Source organism: Rhamphochromis longiceps, linkage group LG3 (assembly GCF_057381845.1).
Source record: "Rhamphochromis longiceps isolate RC_006_pf linkage group LG3, R_longiceps_female_GT1.1, whole genome shotgun sequence".
In the NCBI taxonomy this organism is placed as follows: Eukaryota; Metazoa; Chordata; class Actinopteri; order Cichliformes; family Cichlidae; genus Rhamphochromis; species Rhamphochromis longiceps.
In genome coordinates, this window is record NC_140559.1 from 40,195,221 (window position 1) to 40,220,147 (window position 24,927).

General features: G+C 38.7%; 2 protein-coding genes across 2 annotated transcripts; both read right to left on the minus strand.

Moving 5' to 3' along the window:
* Window positions 1–611: 611 nt before the first annotated feature.
* LOC146674655 (Fc receptor-like protein 5) lies at window positions 612–24,170 on the minus strand. The gene is made up of 17 exons (XM_085397249.1): window positions 24,134–24,170; window positions 23,679–23,714; window positions 23,239–23,505; window positions 22,497–22,763; window positions 22,096–22,374; window positions 5,544–5,807; window positions 5,143–5,421; window positions 3,573–3,872; window positions 3,083–3,340; window positions 2,563–2,828; window positions 2,297–2,396; window positions 2,124–2,139; window positions 1,882–2,044; window positions 1,516–1,579; window positions 1,370–1,429; window positions 955–1,017; window positions 612–736 (listed from the first exon to the last, which is right to left on the minus strand). The coding sequence occupies exons 1-17, from the start codon at window positions 24,168–24,170 to the stop codon at window positions 612–614; spliced, it is 2,844 nt and encodes a 947-aa protein (XP_085253375.1).
* LOC146674656 (uncharacterized) lies at window positions 17,527–20,258 on the minus strand. The gene is made up of 6 exons (XM_085385181.1): window positions 19,998–20,258; window positions 19,498–19,746; window positions 19,164–19,280; window positions 18,991–19,041; window positions 18,828–18,893; window positions 17,527–17,621 (listed from the first exon to the last, which is right to left on the minus strand). Exons 1-6 carry the CDS (start codon window positions 20,104–20,106, stop codon window positions 17,527–17,529), a joined length of 687 nt encoding a protein of 228 aa, XP_085241307.1. The 5' UTR covers window positions 20,107–20,258.
* Window positions 24,171–24,927: the final 757 nt, after the last annotated feature.

A 24,927-nucleotide genomic window follows, 5' to 3' on the forward strand; every position in this document is an offset into this window, starting at 1 on the left:
TCAGCACATAGCGAGATGATCTGATTAGTTTGTGGATAATTTCATACAGGAAACAAAAATCAAACATAAACATGAAATGTTTAAATGTCAAAAGATTTTATTTCTACCTTCTAACTAAAAGATGCAAAAAATGATCAGAAACACAAAAATATACATGAAATACATTCAAATGTATTCACTGCCTATGATATAATTCTTATTTATATAATGTAAACAAATACAGTTAAAGTATTTGTTGGTGCCCATATCAGTATTTACACTGCAAACACTGACTGTAAATTGTGCTGTCAGATACTAAACATCACATATTTCTCACTGCTGTTGGAACATGTTAGATACAGTCAAGGTTTATTACAATTTGTTTTGTAAAAGTAACAGAAGATAAAGAGCATGAATATTGAATATGAATACACCTCCATTTGGTTTATACTGAATTATATGATATTATGATGTAATATTGTAACTGTACATAAAGCTGAGCATGTCTGATATTTGGGCAGCAGAGGAGCAAGAGTGGCTTCATAAAAAGCTTCTTCTTGCTGCTACAGCTCTCCTCACTGACCTGTAAGACAAGCACAAAAAGACAAAGTGATTTCCAACATGTAAAGATATTATGAGCTGAAGACATTTAATAATGTGAAGAATAAATCAGCCTGCATGGCAGCAGAATTACTGAGAGAGCTTCCTGATGTGACTTCAGAATAAACTGCTGCATCAGCTGCAGGACTTGATTTTCCTGTGAATGAAGAGAAGATCATTGAGAACAATAATATCATTAACCAGGAGGAAACTGGATGTCTCCACTAATGTAAAGAGTAAGATAGATTTTATAATCCAAGTAATGAATACTTGTGAATACCTAAATATAAATATTAAAACAAACAGATTTACATTGTAAGAGCAGATAAACATGATGAACAATATTCAGTGGAGATGATGGCAGACTTTGCTCACCTTTGTTTTTCTTGGCTTTTTCTTTTTTGGGCTGTTTGACCTCAGCATACATCAGACTGTCCTCTAAAAGAGACGTCAGAGCTCAGGACACATTTGTTCAGCACAGATATGATGACAAGAACATTACAGAGTAAAAACATGAGAGAAACTGTTTAGTTGGGGGACATATAGATGGACAATACCATACTGTACAATAACAATATCATTCTGTATATGAAGCAGACAAACTTACACTAAACTCTGAACGGCCCTCGATGTGTATAAGATTCAGTCTGCTGATGTGTAGTGGTCGTATGTAGTAGCTAAGCTTGGTCAGTGAATAACTAAACTCCATGTTGACCTATAATTACCTGCAATATAACGATGTGATGACACATTCAAGTACAAACACTGAATGAGACTGTTGTGACTGTACCTGCAGCTCCTGTCTTCACCTCAGAGTAAACAGCACTCTGCTCTGCTTTATGATGCTTCCCTGTTAAGATGATCAGATTAATGAAAATAATTAAAACATTTTAAACACTTAAAAAACTTTCTACACCGAGTGTTTTGTGTACTCACTCTTCTTTCCAAAGTTTTGAAGTTTAATAAGAGAGTATGTGACGTCTCGCGGTTCATCTGCACCTGAAATGTAAGAATGTTTGTAAACACATCATATTCAATTTCATTAGTTGTTTTCAAATCCAGGACTGTCAGATATTTTTAGAGCATGAACCCATCATGGTGTTACTGTTTGTGTTGGTCTGATATGAAACAATAACATTTGTGGATTCTTTCAGTCGAGTTAAAGATACAATCAGGTTGTAAAATCCTGTTTGTTTCTGATCTTTTGTGCATGTAGTCAGTTGGTTATTTGGATGTTTGTCCAGCTGGATTTTGATAAATGTTCTTTGAGAAGCTGCTGAGCACAAACTGAACCTAAGAAATGTTCCTGTTAATGGAGACTGAATGAAAAGTCAATATTAACAATGATAATAAAGATCGGTTTAAGTGCTGACCAGGATGAACAGAGTTGTGTTCATGAGTTTCATCCTGGTTGACTCCATGATTTGTGGAGGAGCCCGGACTGTGACTCTCAGACTGGATCGACCTGAAACAGGAAATAAACACAATAAACTCAAAAGTAACTGATGTTTGTTTAAAATGATAATTAAAAGTATTTTACCAACCTGGTGAAGCAGGAACCTGTGAAAGAGACAAATGTTATTACACATGTTTGTCATGTGAATTGCTCCACATTTATTTTGTGTCATGAGATCAGAAAACATGTATATGTGTGAATAATTAAAGTGTGTGTAGTAAATAAACTCTCTAATACAGCATGAAAAGAAGAGGCTCTTACACTTGGACTGTCTGCAGCGACACAACAAGAGCAGGAGAAAAATAATGAGAGAGACTCCACAAACCAGTCCAACAATCAACCACACAGGAGATGAAGAGCTGTCAGCTCCTGACACAGTTACTGTAACACAAAACAGAAATTAATTATTAATAAATTATAATCTTATGAATAAATGCATTTATAAAATAGAGCCAAGTGACTTTGAGACTTAAATCAGACAATCTAATGTTCCTTCTCAGTCATTGGTTTAGAAAAATCCATCAAATCTTTTGATCCTGCTCACCTTTAACTGACATCCAGCTCTGTGCTGACTCTCTTCCTGAGTACTGACACTTGTAGAAACCTTCATCAGACTTTGACACTGCAGAGATCTTCAGCTCCCCTCTGGGATCAGTTTGAATAAGTTTGTCATTGTGATAGAAAAACACATTGGAAAGTATTTTTTGTGTTCTCAAACTGCAGCTCAGACTAACAGAAGCTCCCTCAGTCACAGGATGAACAGGACTCACCAGGATAGGACCATTACCATCATCTGTGACACAATCACACACAATTGTTTCAGTCACATCAGCTGCTGCACACTATGAGAAAAAGCTGACAAACAATAATAAGAACAGATTGTACAAATGCTTTTCATCATCAACATCTGATCTTCTGTGTTTAAAAACTGCTGTATGTGTTTTATTTTTCCCACATGAAATTACTTCACATACAGCAAAGCTGGAACAAATGTTCATGTCACATCTAAATCATCCAAATCCAAGTAGTAAATGTATAATAACATACTCTGTACAGTGATGTTGACTGCACTGCTGAACTCTCCTGATCCAGACTCACACCAGTACACTGCAGTATCTGACTTTGATGTGTTGATGTCACATGTGGATCCAGTCATTCTCCTACAGTCAGAGAGTTGGCCGTCCTCAGAGAACTTCCTCACTCTCCACTCAGGGAAGTTTCCCTCACAGGTCAGTGAGACAGAGTCAGAGGTGAAGTGTTGCACTCTGTCAGGACTCACTGTGAGAGACGCTGCTGAATGAACATCTGGAAACAACATGCAGTGAAGAGACAAAGCTCACAGATGTTAGGATCAAAATATCACAGTGAACATATTCTTTTGCTTTAATGTTTAAAGGTCAGTGCTAAAAGACGCAGTGTTCGTATAATTTTCACCTTCAATGCAACCCCTCCCCCCCCCCCAAGAAAAAAAACCCCATCAATTTATACTTTTTTGCTGTTGCATTACTTGAAAAAAGATAGACAGAATCAAACTGACCTGCAGACCAGACAAACTTTGGTTGACTGTGATCAGTGTGATACTCTGGGTCTCCTCTTCCAGCTCTGCACACATATCCTGCTGTGTGTGTCTGTCCATGAATGATGTAGGAGTCCTGTGCAGTCCCACTGCCATCAGGTAGCAGCTCATAACTGGAGGATTTCTCTGATAGATCAGGAACAGCTTTATACCAGTAGAAGCTCCATCCTGCAGACGGATGTTCAACCTCACAGTTCAGAGTTACTGAGGCTCCAGGACTCAGCCATGATGGAGACACAGTGAGGACAGGACGGGGTTCATCTGTTCAACAAAGATTTTCTCTCAATCTTTCGTCTCTTAACTCTGAATTCAATGTCACTAAAATGTTGACTCACAAATATTTATGATGAACTTTAAGAGTGAGACTATCTAAACATGTCAAATATCTCAACATGTACTAATAAAAACACATTTTTACAAACTGTTTCTATTTCCAGGTTAAATGAACTATGACTCTACTTACTAAACATTGACCAATTTAGAAAACAATGTGTAATTTTTCTGCATGTGAGACTTCGACTGCCTAGAAAAGTTTTTTTTTTTTTCAAATCAAAAATAGTTTGAATGCCTCATCTCTGTTTTCTGGTCATTACTGTTTTAATAGTTACAGTGCCGTGAACAACTTCTTTACTTTCTGTCGGAGTGGGAGGAGAGTGTTTGAAAGAGAAGTATGTGTGTGTTTTTAAAGTCGTCTTACTACAAATATTATTAAAAAGTTATTTGAAAAAATCAAGTTCACACACAAAAGCTGACTGGAAGTTATTTTCTATCATTTAACATTTCATTTTAAATGTTGTACACAGCTACTACAACAGCAAAATAAAATGTTAAGCTGACGTTCATCACTTTCATGTATTTGTACAATTTTTAAAATTATAACACATTATTTGTTTTAATTCTTTTATTTATGCAGAGAAGGGTGAACTGTTAACTGTTAGTGATCTGAGCCCAGCAGTAAAACTGGGACATCTGAGCTTCTGCTGTTTACCTGTGTTTGTTTGTTTGTTTTGTTTTCAAATAAAGTGAGTGAAAAACAGCTGAATCACAAACAGAAACTTATTTTTAAAGAATGAACATAAACACACTTTTCTCCACAAAGTCGTTATCTGTACATATGAGACTTTTTCAGGAAGAAGTTGGAATGAGTTTGATTTGCTTTCATAAAATCACTTTGAGGCTAACATGCAAATCAATGAGTTCAATGATGAGATGATTGAATTACTTTTATTATTTTTTTAAAGAAGTTTCATATTTGTTTTCATTTGTTGAGGGAGTTTGAAGAACTATATTTGTATCCTGTTTGTGTCATTATTGTCCTCAGGTGATGGAGCAGCAGGTCAGCATTGGCATCTCTATACCAGCTGAAAGTTCATGACACAAAGTGGTGACAAACTGTCTACAATGAGGCTACTATCAGCTGCAGCTCTTTGTCTGACTAACAATGTAACATGCTTTGTAGACCATTGAATTCATCCTGTGCTGACCATGATGACATTTGTCAAATGGAGATCACACAACAAACATGACTTACTTGATGCTGACAATGTGAAGGCTTCACTCCACTCTGTTGAAGAATATGAGTCATCTCTGCGTCGACTCTTACACATGTAGTCTCCACCGCTGGACTCAGAAACTCTGAATGTCACATCATTATTGTGTGTCCACTGTGTGGGTGTCCCGCGTCCTCTCCATTCATACTCCCACTCAGTGGTTTCACCTCCTTCCTGCACCTCACATGTCAGAGTGATCGTCTCACCTCTGAATATCTGAGGCCAGTTGGGTTGTTGTTTTACAACAACTTTATTGGAAACTGTTTACACATATTAACAGTTGAGATACAAACAGAAACATGAAATCAACACAGAAAACTTCACATTGTATGTTTGATAATCATGAGTGAATGTATATTTCAAACTAAATTACTGAACTCACTGGTTTTCTCAATGGTTACATCATCACTTATATAAGTGTAGTAAGCTGGGTTTCCTCTTGTTCCTCTGCAGCGGTAGATTCCTCCTTGAGATACTCTGATATCTCTGTTTTGTTGATCTCTGATTTGACCTTCAGAGGTTGTTTGGGTTCGTCTGAACCACTCATATTTCCATCCATCAGAGCTCTGCACAGAGCAGGTCAGTGTCACACTGCCCCCTACTGGTATGATTGTTGTTCCTGCTGTCAGTGTGGCCCTGGGTTTATCTGCAGATATGAAAAAGAAGAGAACATAATGCATACCTGATACAATATAAATGTATAAAAGGTTTAAAAAAATCCTTTTTTTAAATCACCCCCCCCCCCCAAATAAAATCTACAAATGTCTTCATTATATATATATTTTTTTTTTCTACAGTTTAAGTCACTTTAAATTTTTCTGATTTCTGTCTCAACATGGTGACAGAGCTGCAGTAATTCAGGTTGTAGATCTCTAAATAAGCACAGTATAAACATTTGTCCATTCTCAGGCCTGACTAATTCACACTGAATGTAAACTAATGCAGTTCACCTTTGAAGGAAACACAAAGTTAGGTAAAATGCAAGGATCTTTGCTAAAGTTCCAACACATAAGAAATACAATACTTTCAATGAAACATTTATTAAACACATATTTTTTATAATTCAGATGAGTATTTTAACAGGAATCATCACAGTATTAATCACTGAGGACTTACCTAATACAGTTATAAAGACAGTATTACTGTTCTTTATATAATGTGACTCCTTCCAGCTACCAGAGCACTGATATTCACCACTGTGGCCTGTCGAGCTAATTTTGAATGTGTAGTCTTTGTGTGAACTGTAGGGGGCATACTCTCGACCATCCTTGTTGATTTTGTAATACCAGTCAGTGTCTCTTCCTTCATTCATTTCACACTTGAAGGTAACAAACTCTCCAATGAAATAACTGGACCAGTTGGGTTCAATAGTTAGCACAGCAACTAGAATCCAACACAAACAGACAATCAGACAACAGACAATCTGAAACACTTTATGCTCAAGGCAGAATGTTGATTGATTATTAATACTTTATTTATGTAGAGTCATACAGGTTGAGAATAATCTTTGCTAAATAAAAAGGAAGAAATAGAAAAAGTGAAAACTGTTCAGTCACCTTGAGCGTGTCCACTGCAGACGAGCGTACAGAGCACTACATTAAAGACAGAAACTTCAGACATTATCAAACTAAAGACACTCAAATCATGTGAGTGTTTTGTTGATGTTAGATTTGAAATGTAACATAAATAAAACACTGTTGGTAATGATGTGTCTCATTTCTTGATCAATGGTGAGTTAATGACCTTCTTAAGGAACAATCCCACCAGGGTTTAAAGTGCAGTCGCTTTCTTACCAAGCTCCTTAAAACACTTGGAGATTTACATCTACTATGATCTGAGTCAGTGCACTAAAATAGAATCCAGTCTACAAACAAACATGGTGATAACAAAACATTAGTGTCCTAAAAACGGTACAGTCCATCCTCTTTGGGCAACAGGTGAACGACTGGCTTCCAACAGAGAAATGATCTCCCCAGTATTTCCTTTATGTATTTGACTTTTCAGTACTTATCTCAAAATGTATTTTTGAGATCAATGACATCTCAAAAATTTATGTCATTGACAAATTGCAATGGGTCACTTCTCTCAACAAGAATTTCTCTAGAAGGTGATATATAATATAAGGTGGAAATAATGTACGTGTCTTCAACAGCAAACACCATTAAGCTGAAGTTAAACCTGCCTACTGGGAGGTTTTTTGTTTTTGTTGTTTTTAAATCTCTATTTATGGCTGGACGAGCTCTAATCTTCCTTTAGGAAGCAAGTTTCATTTAGTAAGGAGTAGGATCAGTGTAGTACTCTTTTATACCTTGACTAAGGAAGCAGTTTACTGTTAGTCTGCATTAAAAGGCTGTTTAAATCTAGCACTGGCTTTAATCACTGCCGTTGTATATTTAATCAATGTCTACTATGATTGGTTACATTTTATATTAGGATGTCAAAAGCATCAAACTATCACTGATGGAGAAACAAACCTTTGTTAGATAAACTAAAGCAGCTCCACTCTGATCTGAGTCAGTGCACTAAAATCTAATCCAGTCTACAAACAACCACGTTGGTAACAAACATGAGAGTCCTCTGATCACATGACCTGCAATGGTACAAACGACTGATGCTCTGTTCTTCTTACTAAAACATGTTTATGGATCAGTATGAATCAAACAATAGAAGTCAGTGATGTACTCACAGAATAGGCCCAGCTCACAGAGCAAAGTGGCTCCCATCCTCACATCCAGCAGTGACACGTCTGAAAACTTCTACAACTTTCTGTAAAGAGAGAGAGTGAAGCAGCAGCACAGCAGATACCAAAGAACTGTGAAGGAAACAAAGAGGTTTTAAAACTTCTCTCTGCTTCCTTCCTTTTACACAGAAATAACAACTTAACAAGGTTTTTATGAAAAGGCCTTTAACACACAGACTAAACTGACCAATAACAGACAGACAGTAAGTTTCATTACACATATGTGAGCTGACTGAGGGTTAAAGAGGAAATGAGGAGAACACAAGTCCAAGACTTGTTTTAAATGTGAAAAACATTTATTTTATTTAAATATTATTCAAAAAAAAAAAAAAATAATAATAATAATAATAATAATCATCATCATCATCATCATCATCATCTTTGTCATAAACTGTAAGTATTATCAAACATTTGTCTTACATTATTTCAAAGGCTATTTATAATTTTAATAAATATTTCCAAACCTCAAGCAAACAGATGTATGAATAAAGGAGAGTAAATATCAATAAATATATCTACAGAGTAAAACCAAACTCCCTCTACCTGCAAGCAGACACTGCTGGAACTAATTAAAGGTGTTTTCAACCCCTGATGTGACCTGTCTGTGCTCCGTCTCTCACCCTAAGACAGCTGGAAGAGGTGTTGCCTTGTAGGTAGCTATAACTGTTATAATTGTATTAATAGCGAAAGACATTGTTTTTAGCGTCCTGTAACCACACAGTGGTCTGATGAGTCTCAGTTTCTGCTCCAACATTCAGATGGTAGGGACAGAATTTGGCAGAACCAAATCAATCAAATCATATTAATTTCACTTTGATCTCCAAACAAACTACATTGATTTCCATGTTTCCTTGTTTAGGCTGTGGGACTGTAACCTCTAAGGTTTACATGTTTCCAGTTTAAAGTTTCAGAGCCTCAGAAATCAACAGCAGCACTGAGACTGGACTCAATGATAAAATAGTTAACAGGAATAAAAATGTTTATTTTACTGCTCTGTGTGCTACATCATCAGATTAATGAGTTTCTACAGCATTCATATCTTATCCTTTTTTTACAACAGTGTTACATTTTAATGTTTTAAGTTTGATATTATTTAAAGATTTTTAATCACTATTTAATAATATCTCTGCAGCAGGTGGCACTATGTGTCCCTCCAAACTATCAAAGCGCAGCTGATTGACAGAAGCAGGATTCAGCTTCGAGAGCAGAGTCCTGCAAAAGTGTCGTCTGTGTAGACTTTTCATTGGGACAGAGAGGGGGAGGGACTTTCACCCACCCAACACATGCTTTCGTGCATCCTCTAAGGTCCTGACTGCACACTGTTTGAAGTTGATGATGTCAGCGTCTGCTGAATGTTCATTGGTTGGCAAGTGCAGCGAAATACAGCAGGAAAGGAAGAAGCACAAAAAACACTTCAAAGGTCAACAATGCACACATGCGAGAGCGTAAATCTGGCGTGCGATGGCTCCTTTATGCATCAAATTGTGCCTCAGCTGGAGGAAGCCAAGACAACACTATGGATATCAACACTGATGCAAATGAGTATCTTCATTCTGTTTTAGTATTGATTAACAACACAGTGTAGATATCTAACCGTACTCTAGATCTAATCTCTATGATAATAAAACTACTCTGATATTTTCTGTCTCTGACATTTCACTGCAGATGTTTGAATTTCTAAAATCTGATTGTCTTTTGTTAACATTAAAAAGTAAAAATAAAAGTCTAATTATTTATTGAGCATCAAAAAGGAGAGAAAAATAACCATGTCTCAGCATCGGCATTAACGTAGAAGAGAGTAATGAAGTAAAGATTAAACATTATTAGGATCAAACTGACAGAAAATCAAACAAAACAAACTAAATTAGGACATTAGTTTTAAGAGTTTAAGAGTATCTTTCTTTCTCTGTGCATAAAAAGTACGTTTGACACATGAGAAAACATTTTAAACTTATAGTTATAAAAAATGTTATAAAAGTTTAATTTAAAATGTATTAATATATGACCTTAAAGACAATGACAATGAGTCAAGTGCAACAAGCAGCGATGTATCCAACACGATACTCAGACTAAACTGAACCAAGGAACCAGCCAACATTTGTCTGTAACTTTCATAAACATCACAAATATGCTTTGTTCAAACTCTCACATAAACACTTCAAACCAGTGATACACTCTAATTCTCACACATGAGAAACACTTTCATTAATCAGTGCCATTCAAACAATGTCACAAATGTACTTACACAATAACCCCGTCATGCAGAGCAAAGAGTGCCCCATCCTCACATCCAGCCCTGCTGCACTCTGATCCTCAGCTGATCTCAAACACTTTGACTTTACATAGAATAGAATAGAATTAGAATAGAATTCAACTTTATTGTCATTGCACATGCACAGGTACAGGGCAACGAAATGCAGTTTGCATCCATCCAGAAGTGCTTTAGTGATATAGATATATTACAATATATATTAGCAATAATATAGATATGTGAGTATATTACAGAAATGGGTCTATTATGGTATGTTATAATGTACACGGTATGAAGTATGTTGTGAATATTCTATAACTATAAGTATGTACAGGCTGTAGTGAGTACAAGCTATGTACAGGATATGAACAGGATATAAATATGAAAAACTATACAGAATATGAAATAAATAACTTTACAGAATCTGGGATATACAGCTATACAGAAATGGGAACTATGCAAGTTGTAAACAGTTGTAGGATTAAAAATTATCGAATGTACAGAATGATTATTTACACAGAGCTATACAGTAGTGCAGTTAAGATAAGTGAGGGTGTAGATAGTTTCTACAGAGGCTATATAAAGTGCTAGTGGTTGTGAGTGGTGGTTCAGTCCATGTTATTATTGTGTTTGAGGGTACAGTTGTCCATTGTGGGTGTGTGTATGTTCAGTCCATGAGTTTAACGTGGGTCAGATGTCAGGAGGCAGAGTTCAGGAGTCTGACAGCTGTGGGGAAGAAGCTGTTCCGGTACCTGGTGGTCTTAGTCCGGAGGCTCCTGTGGCGCCTCCCAGAGGGCAGGAGGGTGAAGAGTCCATGTGATGGGTGACTGGGGTCTTTGATGATTTTCCCAGCCCTTTTCAGACACCGCTTCCTGTAGATGTCTTTTATGGCAGGAAGTGGTGCTCCGGCGATGCGCTGGGCAGTTTTCACGACCCTCTGCAACGCCTTCCGGTCCGAGGCAGAGCAGTTCCCGTACCAGACTGTTATACAGTTGGTCAGGATGCTCTCGATGGTGCAGCGATAGAAGTTCACCAGGATGTCTGAGGACAGGTGGTTCTTCCTCAGAGTCCTCAAGAAGAAGAGGCGCTGGTGAGCCTTCTTGACCAGCTTGGAGCAGTTGGTCGTCCAGGTGAGATCCTCGGAGATGTGGACTCCCAGGAACTTGAAGCTGCTCACACGCTCCACAGCCGTCCCCTTAATGTGGATGGGTGGATGTGGGTCAGCATTCCTCCTGTAGTCCACGATGAGCTCCTTGGTCTTCTCGGTGTTAAGCAGCAGGTTGTTTCTGTCGCACCACTCAGCCAGACGATCCACCTCCTCCCTGTAGACGGCCTCATCGTTGTCACTGATGAGGCCAATCACCGTGGTGTCATCTGCAAACTTAATGATGGTGTTGGAACCATCAGCAGGTCTGCAGTCGTGGGTGAAGAGGGAGTAGAGGAAAGGGCTCATCACACAGCCTTGTGGTACACCGGTGTTCATTGTGATGGTAGATGAGCAGCGGTTATCCAGCCGGACATGTTGGGGGCGGTTGGTCAGGAAGTCCAGTAACCATTTGCAGATGAGGGAACTGATACCCAGGTCTGTCAGTTTCCTGATGAGTTGTGAGGGGTGGATTGTATTGAATGCTGAACTGAAGTCTATAAACAGCATTCTGGCGTAGGTGTTGTTGTTGTCCAGGTGTGAGAGGACAGAGTGCATTGCGATGGAGACTGCATCCTCTGTGCTCCTGTTCCGGCGGTATGCGAATTGGTGGGGGTCCAGGGTGGGGGGGAGACAGGATTTGAAGTGTGCTAGGACCAGTCGCTCTAAGCACTTAGTGATGATGGGGGTGAGTGCTACTGGGCGGTAATCATTGAGGCAAGATGGGTTGGAGTTTTTGGGTATCGGGACGATGGAGGTGGATTTGAAGCAGGCCGGTACCACAGCGTGGGCCAAGGACAGATTGAATATGTCTGTGAGCACTCCTGCAAGCTCCCCAGAACACGCTCTGAGAACACGCCTGGGGATGCCATCAGGGCCTGCAGCCTTGTGGACATTGATCCTGCTCAGCACCGCTCCTACATCGGTGGGGGAGAGAGTCATAGGTTGGTGGTCTGGCGTCATGTCTGCTTTGGTTGTGGTCGTGGGGTTCCCTCGCTCAAAACGAGCATAAAAGTTGTTGAGCTCGTTGAGGAAGGAGACATCAGAGGATGCGGGGGAGGGTTTGGTGGTCCTGTAGTCTGTGATGGTCTGGAGTCCTTGCCACATGCGTCGGGGGTTGGAGTTGGAGAAGTGTTCTTCTACCTTATTTTTGTAATGGTGTTTGGCTTTTTTGATGCCCTTCTTTAGATTAGCCCTGGCTGTACTGTAGGCGTGTGCATCTCCTGACCTAAAGGCAGTGTTGCGGGCCTTCAGGAGGAGACGAACATCCCGGTTCATCCAAGGCTTCTGGTTGGGGTACATGGTGATCCGTTTCTGGGTGGTGACACTGTCTGTGGTTTTGGAGATGTAATCCAGTACAGATGAGGCGTACTGGTCCAGGTCTGTGTGGGTGAACATATTCCAGTCTGTGTTTTTAAATCTGTCCTGGAGCACTGCGTCTGTCCCCTCTGGCCACACTTTAATTGTCCTCACAGCAGGTTTCACACGTTGGATGAGTGGTGAATACCGTGGTGTGAGGAACAGGGAGAGATGGTCCGATTGTCCAATGTGGGGGAGGGGTGTGGCTTTGTAGGCTCCAGCCAGGTTGGAATACACATGGTCTAAAATCTTGTCTCCTCTGGTGTGGCAGGAGACATGTTGGTGGAATCTGGGGAGGACTGTCTTTAAGTTGGTGTGGTTGAAGTCGCCAGCAACAATAAAAGCAGCCTCGGGGTGTTTATTCTGGTGTTTGTTAATGGCTGCAGAAAGTTCTTTCATGGCCAACCTAGCATTAGCGTCGGGGGGTATATACACGGCAGTGAGTATGATCGAAGTGAATTCTCTGGGGAGATAATAAGGTCTGCATTTGACCATTAATAACATCAATAATAAAAAGAGAAGCTGCATTTAATACAGATAAGACCAGAGTGTTTCTTCTGACTGTGGCCTCTCTGTGCTTCCTTTCCTTTTATACAAACCTCAAACAGCTCCTGTAGCTTTGACCACAGCAGTTGTGTGACGTGTTCACATTTCCTGTCCACTGCAAACATGCAGGCTTGCTTCTTGTGTTTGCTTCTTACCTTCTGTTGTTTCAGGTCAGGTGACATATTTACCAGCTCATAATTATGTTTTATTCTCAGAGACTTTTATGTGATTTGTGCAGTGTCCTGTCATGACATATGCAGCGAGGTGTTGGACCTCAACACTGAAGAAACCAAACAGCCACTCGATAAATGCACTAAATAACACAGATCTCTCTGTCCCTCGCTCTGCATCCTGTTATGTCATTTTTTCCAAACCCCCGTTTCTGCTTCCATGTCTGTTTCTTCCCTGGTCTGAGTCTCAGGTCTGTGTTTCTTAGTCTGCATATTTCCTGTTTTATTTTGACAATATCACGTTCTGTGTTTAGTTTTGCTTCCAGCTGTGTTTCCACTTCCCTCGTCACGCTCGTGTGGTGTGAGTTTTCATTCGTTCATTGGCAGGTCATCTTTTCACCGTGGGCCATGTTTCTGTTCATCACGAGTCACATCTCAGGCATTCATGTCATTGATGTTGGTGACATTTAAGTTTCATGTTCATTGTGTCTAGTGTTAGTTCTCTCCAGTTTAGTTTGCTGTTAACATCGTTCTAGTTTCCTTTCGATCTTCATTTATATTGTTGGTCCAACCTAAAGTAAACGTCTCAGTTTTTGTTCATTCCTGTCTCGAACATCTGCTCTTACTCTTACACCACGCACTGGCCACCTGACAAAAAACTTTACACTGTTGTGTATTTTTAACTCCTTGAATGAGCCATGATTATGTTTGAACACTGATTAGTCACAACAACAAGCATCATACTACACTACTATCATACCTGCATTGCTCTAACTTGCCAAGAACCAACACAAATCCTGTGTTTCCTGTCTTTTTCTGCAACTCGGGAGTGATGCCACGCCCGATTTCCAACATCCAAGTTCGGAGGTATCTGGAATGCAGCACAATGACCCACTTTTCACACCTTGTCTCATGTCATGACACACATAATTAATAGTGGATTCATGACCCTCTTAAGGGACAACTCCAACTCTGGTTGTCTGTCTGGGTTCTCTCTGGGTACTCTGGCTTCCTCCCACAATCCAAAGTCAAGTTATGTTAACTGGTGATTCAGGTTGTTGCCTGCAGGTGTGAATGTGAACATGAATGGTTGTCTGTCTCTCTATAACCTGTCTAGGTTATCTTTCACACTATGACAGCTACTATAGGCTCCACCCACATTCAGTCCAAAAGGACAGAACAGTGAATACTTTAAAGAGCAGTTGAGTTGTGATTGGCTAGTCCCTCCACATGAGCATGTAGTGTGTCTCAGTTTGTCACTCAGGCTATCTTTCACAGCAGGTGTGTTTTTTTCATCCCACCACTTTTCTTTTAGAAAGATAAAATACATTAAAATGTAACTTCCTGTTTTTAGCTTATTTTCATGTTATATGTAAAAGTTAAGTGCAGAAGTTTCAGTACTTATCAATATTTTAATATTGTAATGCTTCAAGATATAAAGTCTAAAAAGGCCTAAAAACGTGTGGACTCTGTGATACTGCAGAGTCCAGCAGACAGTTTGGAGTCAAACACTGACGTCATCATCACAGGTGTAGGAACCATTTCTGTAACAGCAGCCAAACAGACACATTAGTATCAGTAGGTTTAGATGATTTACTGGCTCCTCTGCTGGTTACAAAGCAGTGATTATACTTTGGAGTTTTGTGTTATACTGTGAGGAACTGGCCTGTTTGGAAGTTGCAGTAAGAAGAAAACATGTCTGTATATGATGTTGTGGACAGAGAGAGTGATGGATGATTTTATTTATTTCAGAGATAAATGAACGTTTACAGCACGTCCATGCAGAGACTCTTAAAGACATGAGCGTGAGAAACAAGCTTTTCACCGTTTCTCTTGATGCCCACATGCTTTATTTATTCTTTAGTCCAGCATGTGTCATCACCACAATAAAGCTACTTTTAACCTGCTTTCACACATTGTCATACCTGCACATTTCCACTGTGCTGTGTTGACTTTAAAGAAAACAAACCACAGGCTGCATTTCCTCTTATAAGGGTATCTGACTTTCAGCAGATAAAAATAAACCTGTTGGAGAAAAGACTTAACCAACAACAGTCTTTACACACATGTAGACATCACAGTCTGTTCAGAGGAACAAAGATGTTATTCTGTATTGTCTTATTTATGGTTTAATCTTGTATTTTTACTGCTCATTGCTTCTTAAATAAAACAGATCACTGTATATATTTTCAGGTCTGGCAAAAGTTTTGCATTTATCAAAAAATTCTACATTTTTCTCCACCTGGAGGCAAAAACAAAGACAATGTACGATGTCCAAACCACCAAGTTAACCAGCAGATTAGGAGGAGGAAGCAGAGGGGCAGGGATCAGGAAGGCCAGGTGGTTATCAGCAGAATAGGAAAGAGCAAAAGAATTAAGTGTGGTGTTTATTTTTCCATTAAAAAAAGATTTGTCCACAAGAAAAAGTCTCAACACAACATAAGATAATATCACACATGTTGTGTCACAATATTAGAAATTATGAATCACTTTCAGCTAATTATCAAGAAACGTTTCACCCTTTAGCCACACAACAACAGAACGAGGATAATTAATATAAATCCACAAACAACAAATCTCTGAGTTCATGTTGTTTCTGACTCAGTCGATGTCACAGCTGCTCATTGATCCTGTTCTGTTGCTTCAGGTTTTCCATGTTTGCATGTTGTCAGCTGATCTCAGATCAGCAACATGACACTGAATATTAATGTTGTGTGAGTGTGTGGTTTAGGGCCTCCATCCTGTGATAATAACCAGGTGTTGAGATGAGGACTCACTGAAATCAATTTATTTCACATACAGTTAGCAAAATGCAACATTTCTGCACATAGTGTTATATATATCCACACAACACATGACAGACACTGTGGATTCAAGAGCACTGAGCATATTCAGCAAATAACCACAGATGCATGATGGGATATGATTTAATTTTGTGTAAACTTCTGAACAAGAAACGAGCTGATATGTTTGAGGTGGACAGCTGACTGTAGTTTGTAGCTGCTGAGCTCAGTTCAAAAGAGTTAATGGGAAGGAAACACAGAGGCTCCAGTAATGATCACTCCACTGCCTCCTACTGATCACTCTTGTTATTACACCATTTTAAGAAAAAGTTGCCATATTAATGTTCATTTGTGAGCCCTGAATTTCTCACAGACACACTCACCTTCATTTTATACTCATGGCCACCTTTTAATGTCACAGAGGGGTCGATGCTTTCTCTTGATGAATCAAACTGCTGTGAAGAGGTACAAACAAACTGCACAGTGATGTTGGTGCTCACACAGTCCAATCATAACCATTCTGTAAGGATTCACTGATACTCTGTCAAAATGTGACACTCTGTCCTCCTTCACTTAATAGACTCTTAATAGACTCTTAATAGACTCTGGACTTCCAGACCAGCAGGTTTAGGGAAGTCGTTTATGGGGTCACATCTTGACACCCCCCCCCCCCCCCCCCCCCCCACACACACACACACACACACATACTTACACAACGCACAGACAAGGTGCTCTTTGTTTGTATGCATACGTCATATGTTAATGAACCTATGCATACTCATGTAACCTCAATAAAGAGCAGTGTTACGGGGGGAGCGGACGAGAGCGACTGGGGTCAAGCGAAGTAACGGCGTTTGTCCAGTTCTCTCCCGTGCACGAGAAACATAAAGAACTTTGCCTGCTTGGTGTTCAATGCTTTTCGCTGTGTGGTTGAATTGTCTTGAACGTTCCAGCGAATAGGTTTATGCTACAAACCTATCAACCTGACACTTTTTATGCCTTCAACTAAGGAAATACTTTATATTTATATTTGACCATTACAGCATGTAGTTGTCAAGTTATTTACTGAACAAAACATTTTTCTCTTCTCTCCACTTTTCTGGGGCTCAGATACAAATCATGAGTCATTTTCAGATGATTAATAAACAGCATATTGCAGTTAGAAATGACATTTTAATACACATGTAAGCATCACAGTTTACTTAGAGGAACAAAGAAGTGTTGTGTGATATTATTTCGTAGAAAATGTTGCATTTTTAAAAGCACCACAATTATTTGATGCACATTAAACTGTAAGCGTCATAAAAGACACAAACATCACCTACAGAAAACAAACCTGCTCTGGTGTGCAACTGCTCTGATAAAACACTCTTCAGATGAGTTTGTTGCTGCTGATGTGACCAAACCGTGTGAACACTGACACATGATGGAAGTGCTGCCATGAAATGTAAGAGGACCACATGAAGACTGCAAACGTAGCACAAAAGCAGCACAAGTCACAGAAAAACATGAAACACATTCATCCATTTCTGTAACAATGTCTCCAGTTTAGGGTCACAGAGGGACAGTGGACACTGGGAGGAAGCTGGAGTTCATGGAGGAAACACACACAGATGCAAACTCCACACAGAATCACCTCCACCTGTGATTCAATTAAGTTAGTAAAAAGGCTGCTGAGCATAACGTCAGAGCAGTTGTTACTTCTCATTATGTTGATAGATCATGTTGGAGGGTTTGAAGCTGTTTGAAATGACAATGAGTGTCTTTAAATAAAAGCTCTCTTTCAGTGGATTCACAACACTGAACAGCTGTAACATGTACTCTCATTCTGACACACAACAACACACTTTATTTATGTCACTTTTATTAACAAAGTTACAAAGTGCTTCCAGAAAGACTTTATAATATATATTAAAAATAAAAGAAACAGTTAAAAAAAACAGACCTACAGAACATTAAAGTCCATTAAAATTATTTTCTAAAGGGAGAGAAACAAGCAAAACACACTGAGTGATTCTTTCTGAAGACAATATAAACTCAGACTATCAGGATCATTGCTTTGAATTCAAAATCTTCTCTTTTTCACTCAAAGTGGTTTCAAGTATTTAAATGGTAATGGCCTGTCTTTATATAGCGCTTTACTAGTCCCTAAGGACCCCAAAGCGCTTTACACATTCAGTCATCCACCCATTCACACACCGGTGATGGCAAGCTACGTTGTAGCCACAGCCACTCTGGGGCGCACTGACAGAGGCGAGGCTGCCGAACTCTGGTGCCACCGGGCCCTCTGACCACCACCAGTAGGCAACGGGTGAAGTGTCTCGCGCAAGGACACAACGACCGAGATTGTCCAAGCCGGGGCTCGAACCGGCAACCTTCCAATTACAAGGCGAACTCCCAACTCTTGAGCCACAATCGCCCACATTTAAGAAACTTTAAAGAGAAAAACAGCTAAAGAGCTGCTGTTAAGATTTTACAGCTGTGGCTGAATTTGGATTGACATCATTGTAGTCAGAGCTCTCCTCTGGGTCACCACGTTGCCCTGTTAAGGTGATCAAATGAAAGCATTTCAAAACAAACTCCCTCTGTTTTGTCCACAAATGCATTTATTATCAGAGAGAATAATTACCAATGTATATTTTGCATTTCAAATCTCACATTTTGTGCACTCACTTGTCTTGTTAATGACTTTCAGCTGAATCTCAGATGTGACATTGGTGTAATCACCTTCTGCTGGACCTGAAATAATAATCTGATTGACTTTCATGTTAAACACAGTTATTGTATCATCATCCAGCTTCCACAAGCTCTATATTAATGAAAGTGTAAACTTTACCATTTTCAGTGTTTTCACATCTTCTGACTGCCTCATAGACACAACGATCACCTGCAGGTCAGAGAAAATCAGTCACCTCATGTCTGTGATACTAACTTGTTTCCACTTTATTTATGATCTGTGTCTTTAAAGATATATATATATGAAGAAGAAGAAAAAAATATAGTTCTGACCTTTGGACCATCTGCAGCCAAACAAAATGAGTGGAAGGAAAATAAATATGAATCCAAGAATTAATCTAAAGATCATCAGAAGAGAAAATGAAGAGCTCTCAGGTGTGGACACAGCAGCTGTAAATAAGAACATTTCATTTTTAATAAATGATTTAGCTTAAAAAATTTAAGCTGAACTAAATTCACAAAGTACTTAATTAAAAAATTAATAAAACAGCAATGTTGAACATTATTGATGAAAAAACTAAATCCTTAAACAAACGTACACATTTGCAGCACACGGGGGAAGAATTCATCTACAATAAATCATATCAGATGTTTTGATCCTGCTCACCTTTAACTGACATCCAGCTCTGTGCTGACTCTCTTCCTGAGTACTGACACTTGTAGAAACCTTCATCAGACTTTGACACTGCAGAGATCTTCAGCTCCCCTCGGGGATCATTTTGAATAAGTTTGTCATTGTGATAGAAAAACACATTGGAAAGTATTTTTTGTGTTCTCAAACTGCAGCTCAGACTAACAGAAGCTCCCTCAGTCACAGGATGAACAGGACTCACCAGGATAGGACCATTACCATCATCTGTGACACAATCACACACAATTGTTTCAGTCACATCAGCTGCTGCACACTTTGAGAAAAAGCTGACAAACAATAATAAGAACAGATTGTACAAATGTTCATCATGAAGATCTGATCTTGTGTATTTAAAAACTGCTGTATGTGTTTTATTTTTCCCACATGAAATGACTTCACATACAGCAAAGCTGGAACAAATGTTCATGTGACGTCTAAATCATCCAAATCCAAGTAGTAAATGTATAATAACATACTCTGTACAGTGATGTTGACTGCACTGCTGAACTCTCCTGATCCAGACTCACACCAGTACACTGCAGTATCTGACTTTGATGTGTTGATGTCACATGTGGATCCAGTCATTCTCCTACAGTCAGAGTACAGTCGGCCGTCCTCAGAGAACTTCCTCACTCTCCACTCAGGGAAGTTTCCCTCACAGGTCAGTGAGACAGAGTCAGAGGTGAAGTGTTGCACTCTGTCAGGACTCACTGTGAGAGACGCTGCTGAATGAACATCTGGAAACAACATGCAGTGAAGAGACAAAGCTCACAGATGTTAGGATCAAAATATCACAGTGGAAATATACGTTTGACTTTTGTGTGGTTCACAGGAGTCCTGATAGTCATGCAGCCAGATTTACAGAGTTTCAAATCATCAACATCAAGATTAAAAATACCTGAGACAAAATTCCTCAAACTGACCTGCAGACCAGACAAACTTTGGTCGACTGTGATCAGTGTGATACTCTGGGTCTCCTCTTCCAGCTCTGCACACATATCCTGCTGTGTGTGTCTGTCCATGAATGATGTAGGAGTCCTGTGCAGTCCCACTGCCATCAGGTAGCAGCTCATAACTGGAGGATTTCTCTGATAGATCAGGAACAGCTTTATACCAGTAGAAGCTCCATCCTGCAGACGGATGTTCAACCTCACAGTTCAGAGTTACTGAGGCTCCAGGACTCAGCCATGATGGAGACACAGTGAGGACAGGACGGGGTTCATCTGTTCAACAAAGATTTTCTCTCAATCTTTCGTCTCTTAACTCTGAATTCAATGTCACTAAAATGTTGACTCACAAATATTTATGATGAACTTTAAGAGTGAGACTATCTAAACATGTCAAATATCTCAACATGTACTAATAAAAACACATTTTTACAAACTGTTTCTATTTCCAGGTTAAATGAACTATGACTCTACTTACTAAACATTGACCAATTTAGAAAACAATGTGTAATTTTTCTGCATGTGAGACTTCGACTGCCTAGAAAAGTTTTTTTTTTCAAATCAAAAATAGTTTGAATGCCTCATCTCTGTTTTCTGGTCATTACTGTTTTAATAGTTACAGTGCCGTGAACAACTTCTTTACTTTCTATCGGAGTGGGAGGAGAGTGTTTGAAAGAGAAGTATGTGTGTGTTTTTAAAGTCGTCTTACTACAAATATTATTAAAAAGTTATTTGAAAAAATCAAGTTCACACACAAAAGCTGACTGGAAGTTATTTTCTATCATTTAACATTTCATTTTAAATGTTGTACACACCTACTACAACAGCAAAATAAAATGTTAAGCTGACGTTCATCACTTTCATGTATTTGTACAATTTTTAAAATTATAGCACATTATTTGTTTTAATTCTTTTATTTATGCAGAGATGGGTGAACTGTTAACTGTTAGTGATCTGAGCCCAGCAGTAAAACTGGGACATCTGAGCTTCTGTTGTTTACCTGTGTTTGTTTGTTTGTTTGTTTTGTTTTCAAATAAAGTGAGTGTAAAACAGCTGAATCACAGACAGAAACTTATTTTTAAAGAATGAACATAAACACACTTTTCTCCACAAAGTCGTTATCTGTACATATGAGACTTTTTCGGGAAGAAGTTGGAATGAGTTTGATTTGCTTTCATAAAATCACTTTGAGGTTAACATGCAAATCAATGAGTTCAATAGAAATAAAATCAAAAACCTTTCTATCAAACCCACTCGTGTGTGTGTGCTTCAGATTAATTTTAATCTGCGCCAGTATTTGATGAGATGATTGAATGACTTTTATTCTTTTTTTAAAGAAGTTTCATATTTGTTTTCATTTGTTGAGGGAGTTTGAAGAACTATATTTTTATCCTGTTTGTGTCATTATTGTCCTCAGGTGATGGAGCAGCAGGTCAGCATTGGCGTCTCTATACCAGCTGAAAGTTCATGACACAAAGTGGTGACAAACTGTCTACAATGAGGCTACTATCAGCTGCAGCTCTTTGTCTGACTAACAATGTAACATGCTTTGTAGACCATTGAATTCATCCTGTGCTGACCATGATGACATTTGTCAAATGGAGATCACACAACAAACATGACTTACTTGATGCTGACAATGTGAAGGCTTCACTCCACTCTGTTGAAGAATATGAGTCATCTCTGCGTCGACTCTTACACATGTAGTCTCCACCGCTGGACTCAGAAACTCTGAATGTCACATCATTATTGTGTGTCCACTGTGTGGGTGTCCCGCGTCCTCTCCATTCATACTCCCACTCAGTGGTTTCACCTCCTTCCTGCACCTCACATGTCAGAGTGATCGTCTCACCTCTGAATATCTGAGGCCAGTTGGGTTGTTGTTTTACAACAACTTTATTGGAAACTGTTTACACATATTAACAGTTGAGATACAAACAGAAACATGAAATCAACACAGAAAACTTCACATTGTATGTTTGATAATCATGAGTGAATGTATATTTCAAACTAAATGACTGAACTCACTGGTTTTCTCAATGGTGACATCATCACTTCTATCAGTGTAGTAAACTGGGTTTCCTCTTGTTCCTCTGCAGCTGTAGATTCCTCCTTGAGATACTCTGATATCTCTGTTTTGTTGATCTCTGATTTTACCTTCAGAGGTTGTTTGGGTTTGTCTGAACCACTCATATTTCCATCCATCAGAGCTCTGCACAGAGCAGGTCAGTGTCACACTGCCCCCTACTGGTATGATTGTTGTTCCTGCTGTCAGTGTGGCCCTGGGTCTATCTGCTGTTATGAAAAAGAAGAGAACATAACGCACACCTGATACAATATAAATGTATAAAAGGTTAAAAAAAATCCTTTTTTTAAATCACCCCCCCCCCCCCCCCCCCCAAATAAAATCTACAAATGTCTTCATTATATATATATTTTTTTTTTCTACAGTTTAAGTCACTTTAAATTTTTCTGATTTCTGTCTCAACATGGTGACAGAGCTGCAGTAATTCAGGTTGTAGATCTCTAAATAAGCACAGTATAAACATTTGTCCATTCTCAGGCCTGACTAATTCACACTGAATGTAAACTAATGCAGTTCACTGTTGAAGGAAACACAAAGTTAGGTAAAATGCAAGGATCTTTGCTAAAGTTCCAACACATAAGAAATACAATACTTTCAATGAAACATTTATTAAACACACATTTTTTATAATTCAGATGAGTATTTTAACAGGAATCATCACAGTATTAATCACTGAGGACTTACCTAATACAGTTATAAAGACAGTATTACTGTTCTTTGTATGATGTAACCCCTTCCACCTACCAGAGCACTGATATTCACCACTGTGGCCTGTCGAGCTAATTTCTAATGTGTAGTCTTTGTGTGAACTGTAGGGGACATAGTCTCGACCATCCTTGTTGATTTTGTAATACCAGTCAGTGTCTCTTCCTTCATTCATGTCACACTTGAAGGTAACAAACTCTCCAATGAAATAACTGGACCAGTTGGGTTCAATAGTTAGCACAGCATCTAGAATCCAACACAAACAGACAATCAGACAACAGACAATCTGAAACACTTTATGCTCAAGGCAGAATGTTGATTGATTATTAATACTTTATTTATGTAGAGTCATACAGGTTGAGAATAATCTTTGCTAAATAAAAAGGAAGAAATAGAAAAAGTGAAAACTGTTCAGTCACCTTGAGCGTGTCCACTGCAGACGAGCGTACAGAGCACTACAATAAAGACAGAAACTTCAGACATTATCAAACTAAAGACACTCAAATCATGTGAGTGTTTTGTTGATGTTAGATTTGAAATGTAACATAAATAAAACACTGTTGGTAATGATGTGTCTCATTTCTTGATCAATGGTGAGTTAATGACCTTCTTAAGGAACAATCCCACCAGGGTTAAAAGTGCAGTCGCTTTCTTACCAAGCTCCTTAAAACACTTGGAGATTTACATCTACTCTGATCTGAGTCAGTGCACTAAAATAGAATCCAGTCTACAAACAACCATGTTGGTAACAAACATGAGAGTCCTCTGATTACATGACCTGCAATGGTACAAATGTCTGATGCTCTGTTCTTCTTACTAAAACGTGTTTATGGATCAGTATGAATCAAACAATAGAAGTCAGTGATGTACTCACAGAATAGGCCCAGCTCACAGAGCAAAGTGGCTCCCATCCTCACATCCAGCAGTGACACGTCTGAAAACTTCTACAACTTTCTGTAAAGAGAGAGAGTGAAGCAGCAGCACAGCAGATACCAAAGAGCTGAGAAGGAAACAAAGAGGTTTTAAAACTTCTCTCTGCTTCCTTCCTTTTACACAGAAATAACAACTTAACAAGGTCTGACCATGTCTGCCAGATTTTTATGAAAAGGCCTTTAACACACAGACTAAACTGACCAATAGCAGACAGACAGTAAGTTTCATTACACATATGTGAGCTGACTGAGGGTTAAAGAGGAAATGAGGAGAACACAAGTCCAAGACTTGTTTTAAGTGTGAAAAACATTTATTTTATTTAAATATTATTCAAATAATAAAAAAATAATAATAAAATAATAATATTAATAATAATAATAATAATCATCATCATCATCATCATCTTTGTCATAAACTGTAAGTATTATCAAACATTTGTCTTACATTATTTCAAAGGCTATTTATAATTTTAATAAATATTTCCAAACCTCAAGCACACAGATGTATGAATAAAGGAGAGTAAATATCAATAAATATATCTACAGAGTAAAACCAAACTCCCTCTACCTGCAAGCAGACACTGCTGGAACTAATTAAAGGTGTTTTCAACCCCTGATGTGACCTGTCTGTGCTCCGTCTCTCACCCTAATACAGCTGGAAGAGGTGTTGCCTTGTAGGTAGCTATAACTGTTATAATTGTATTAATAGCGAAAGACATTGTTTTTAGCGTCCTGT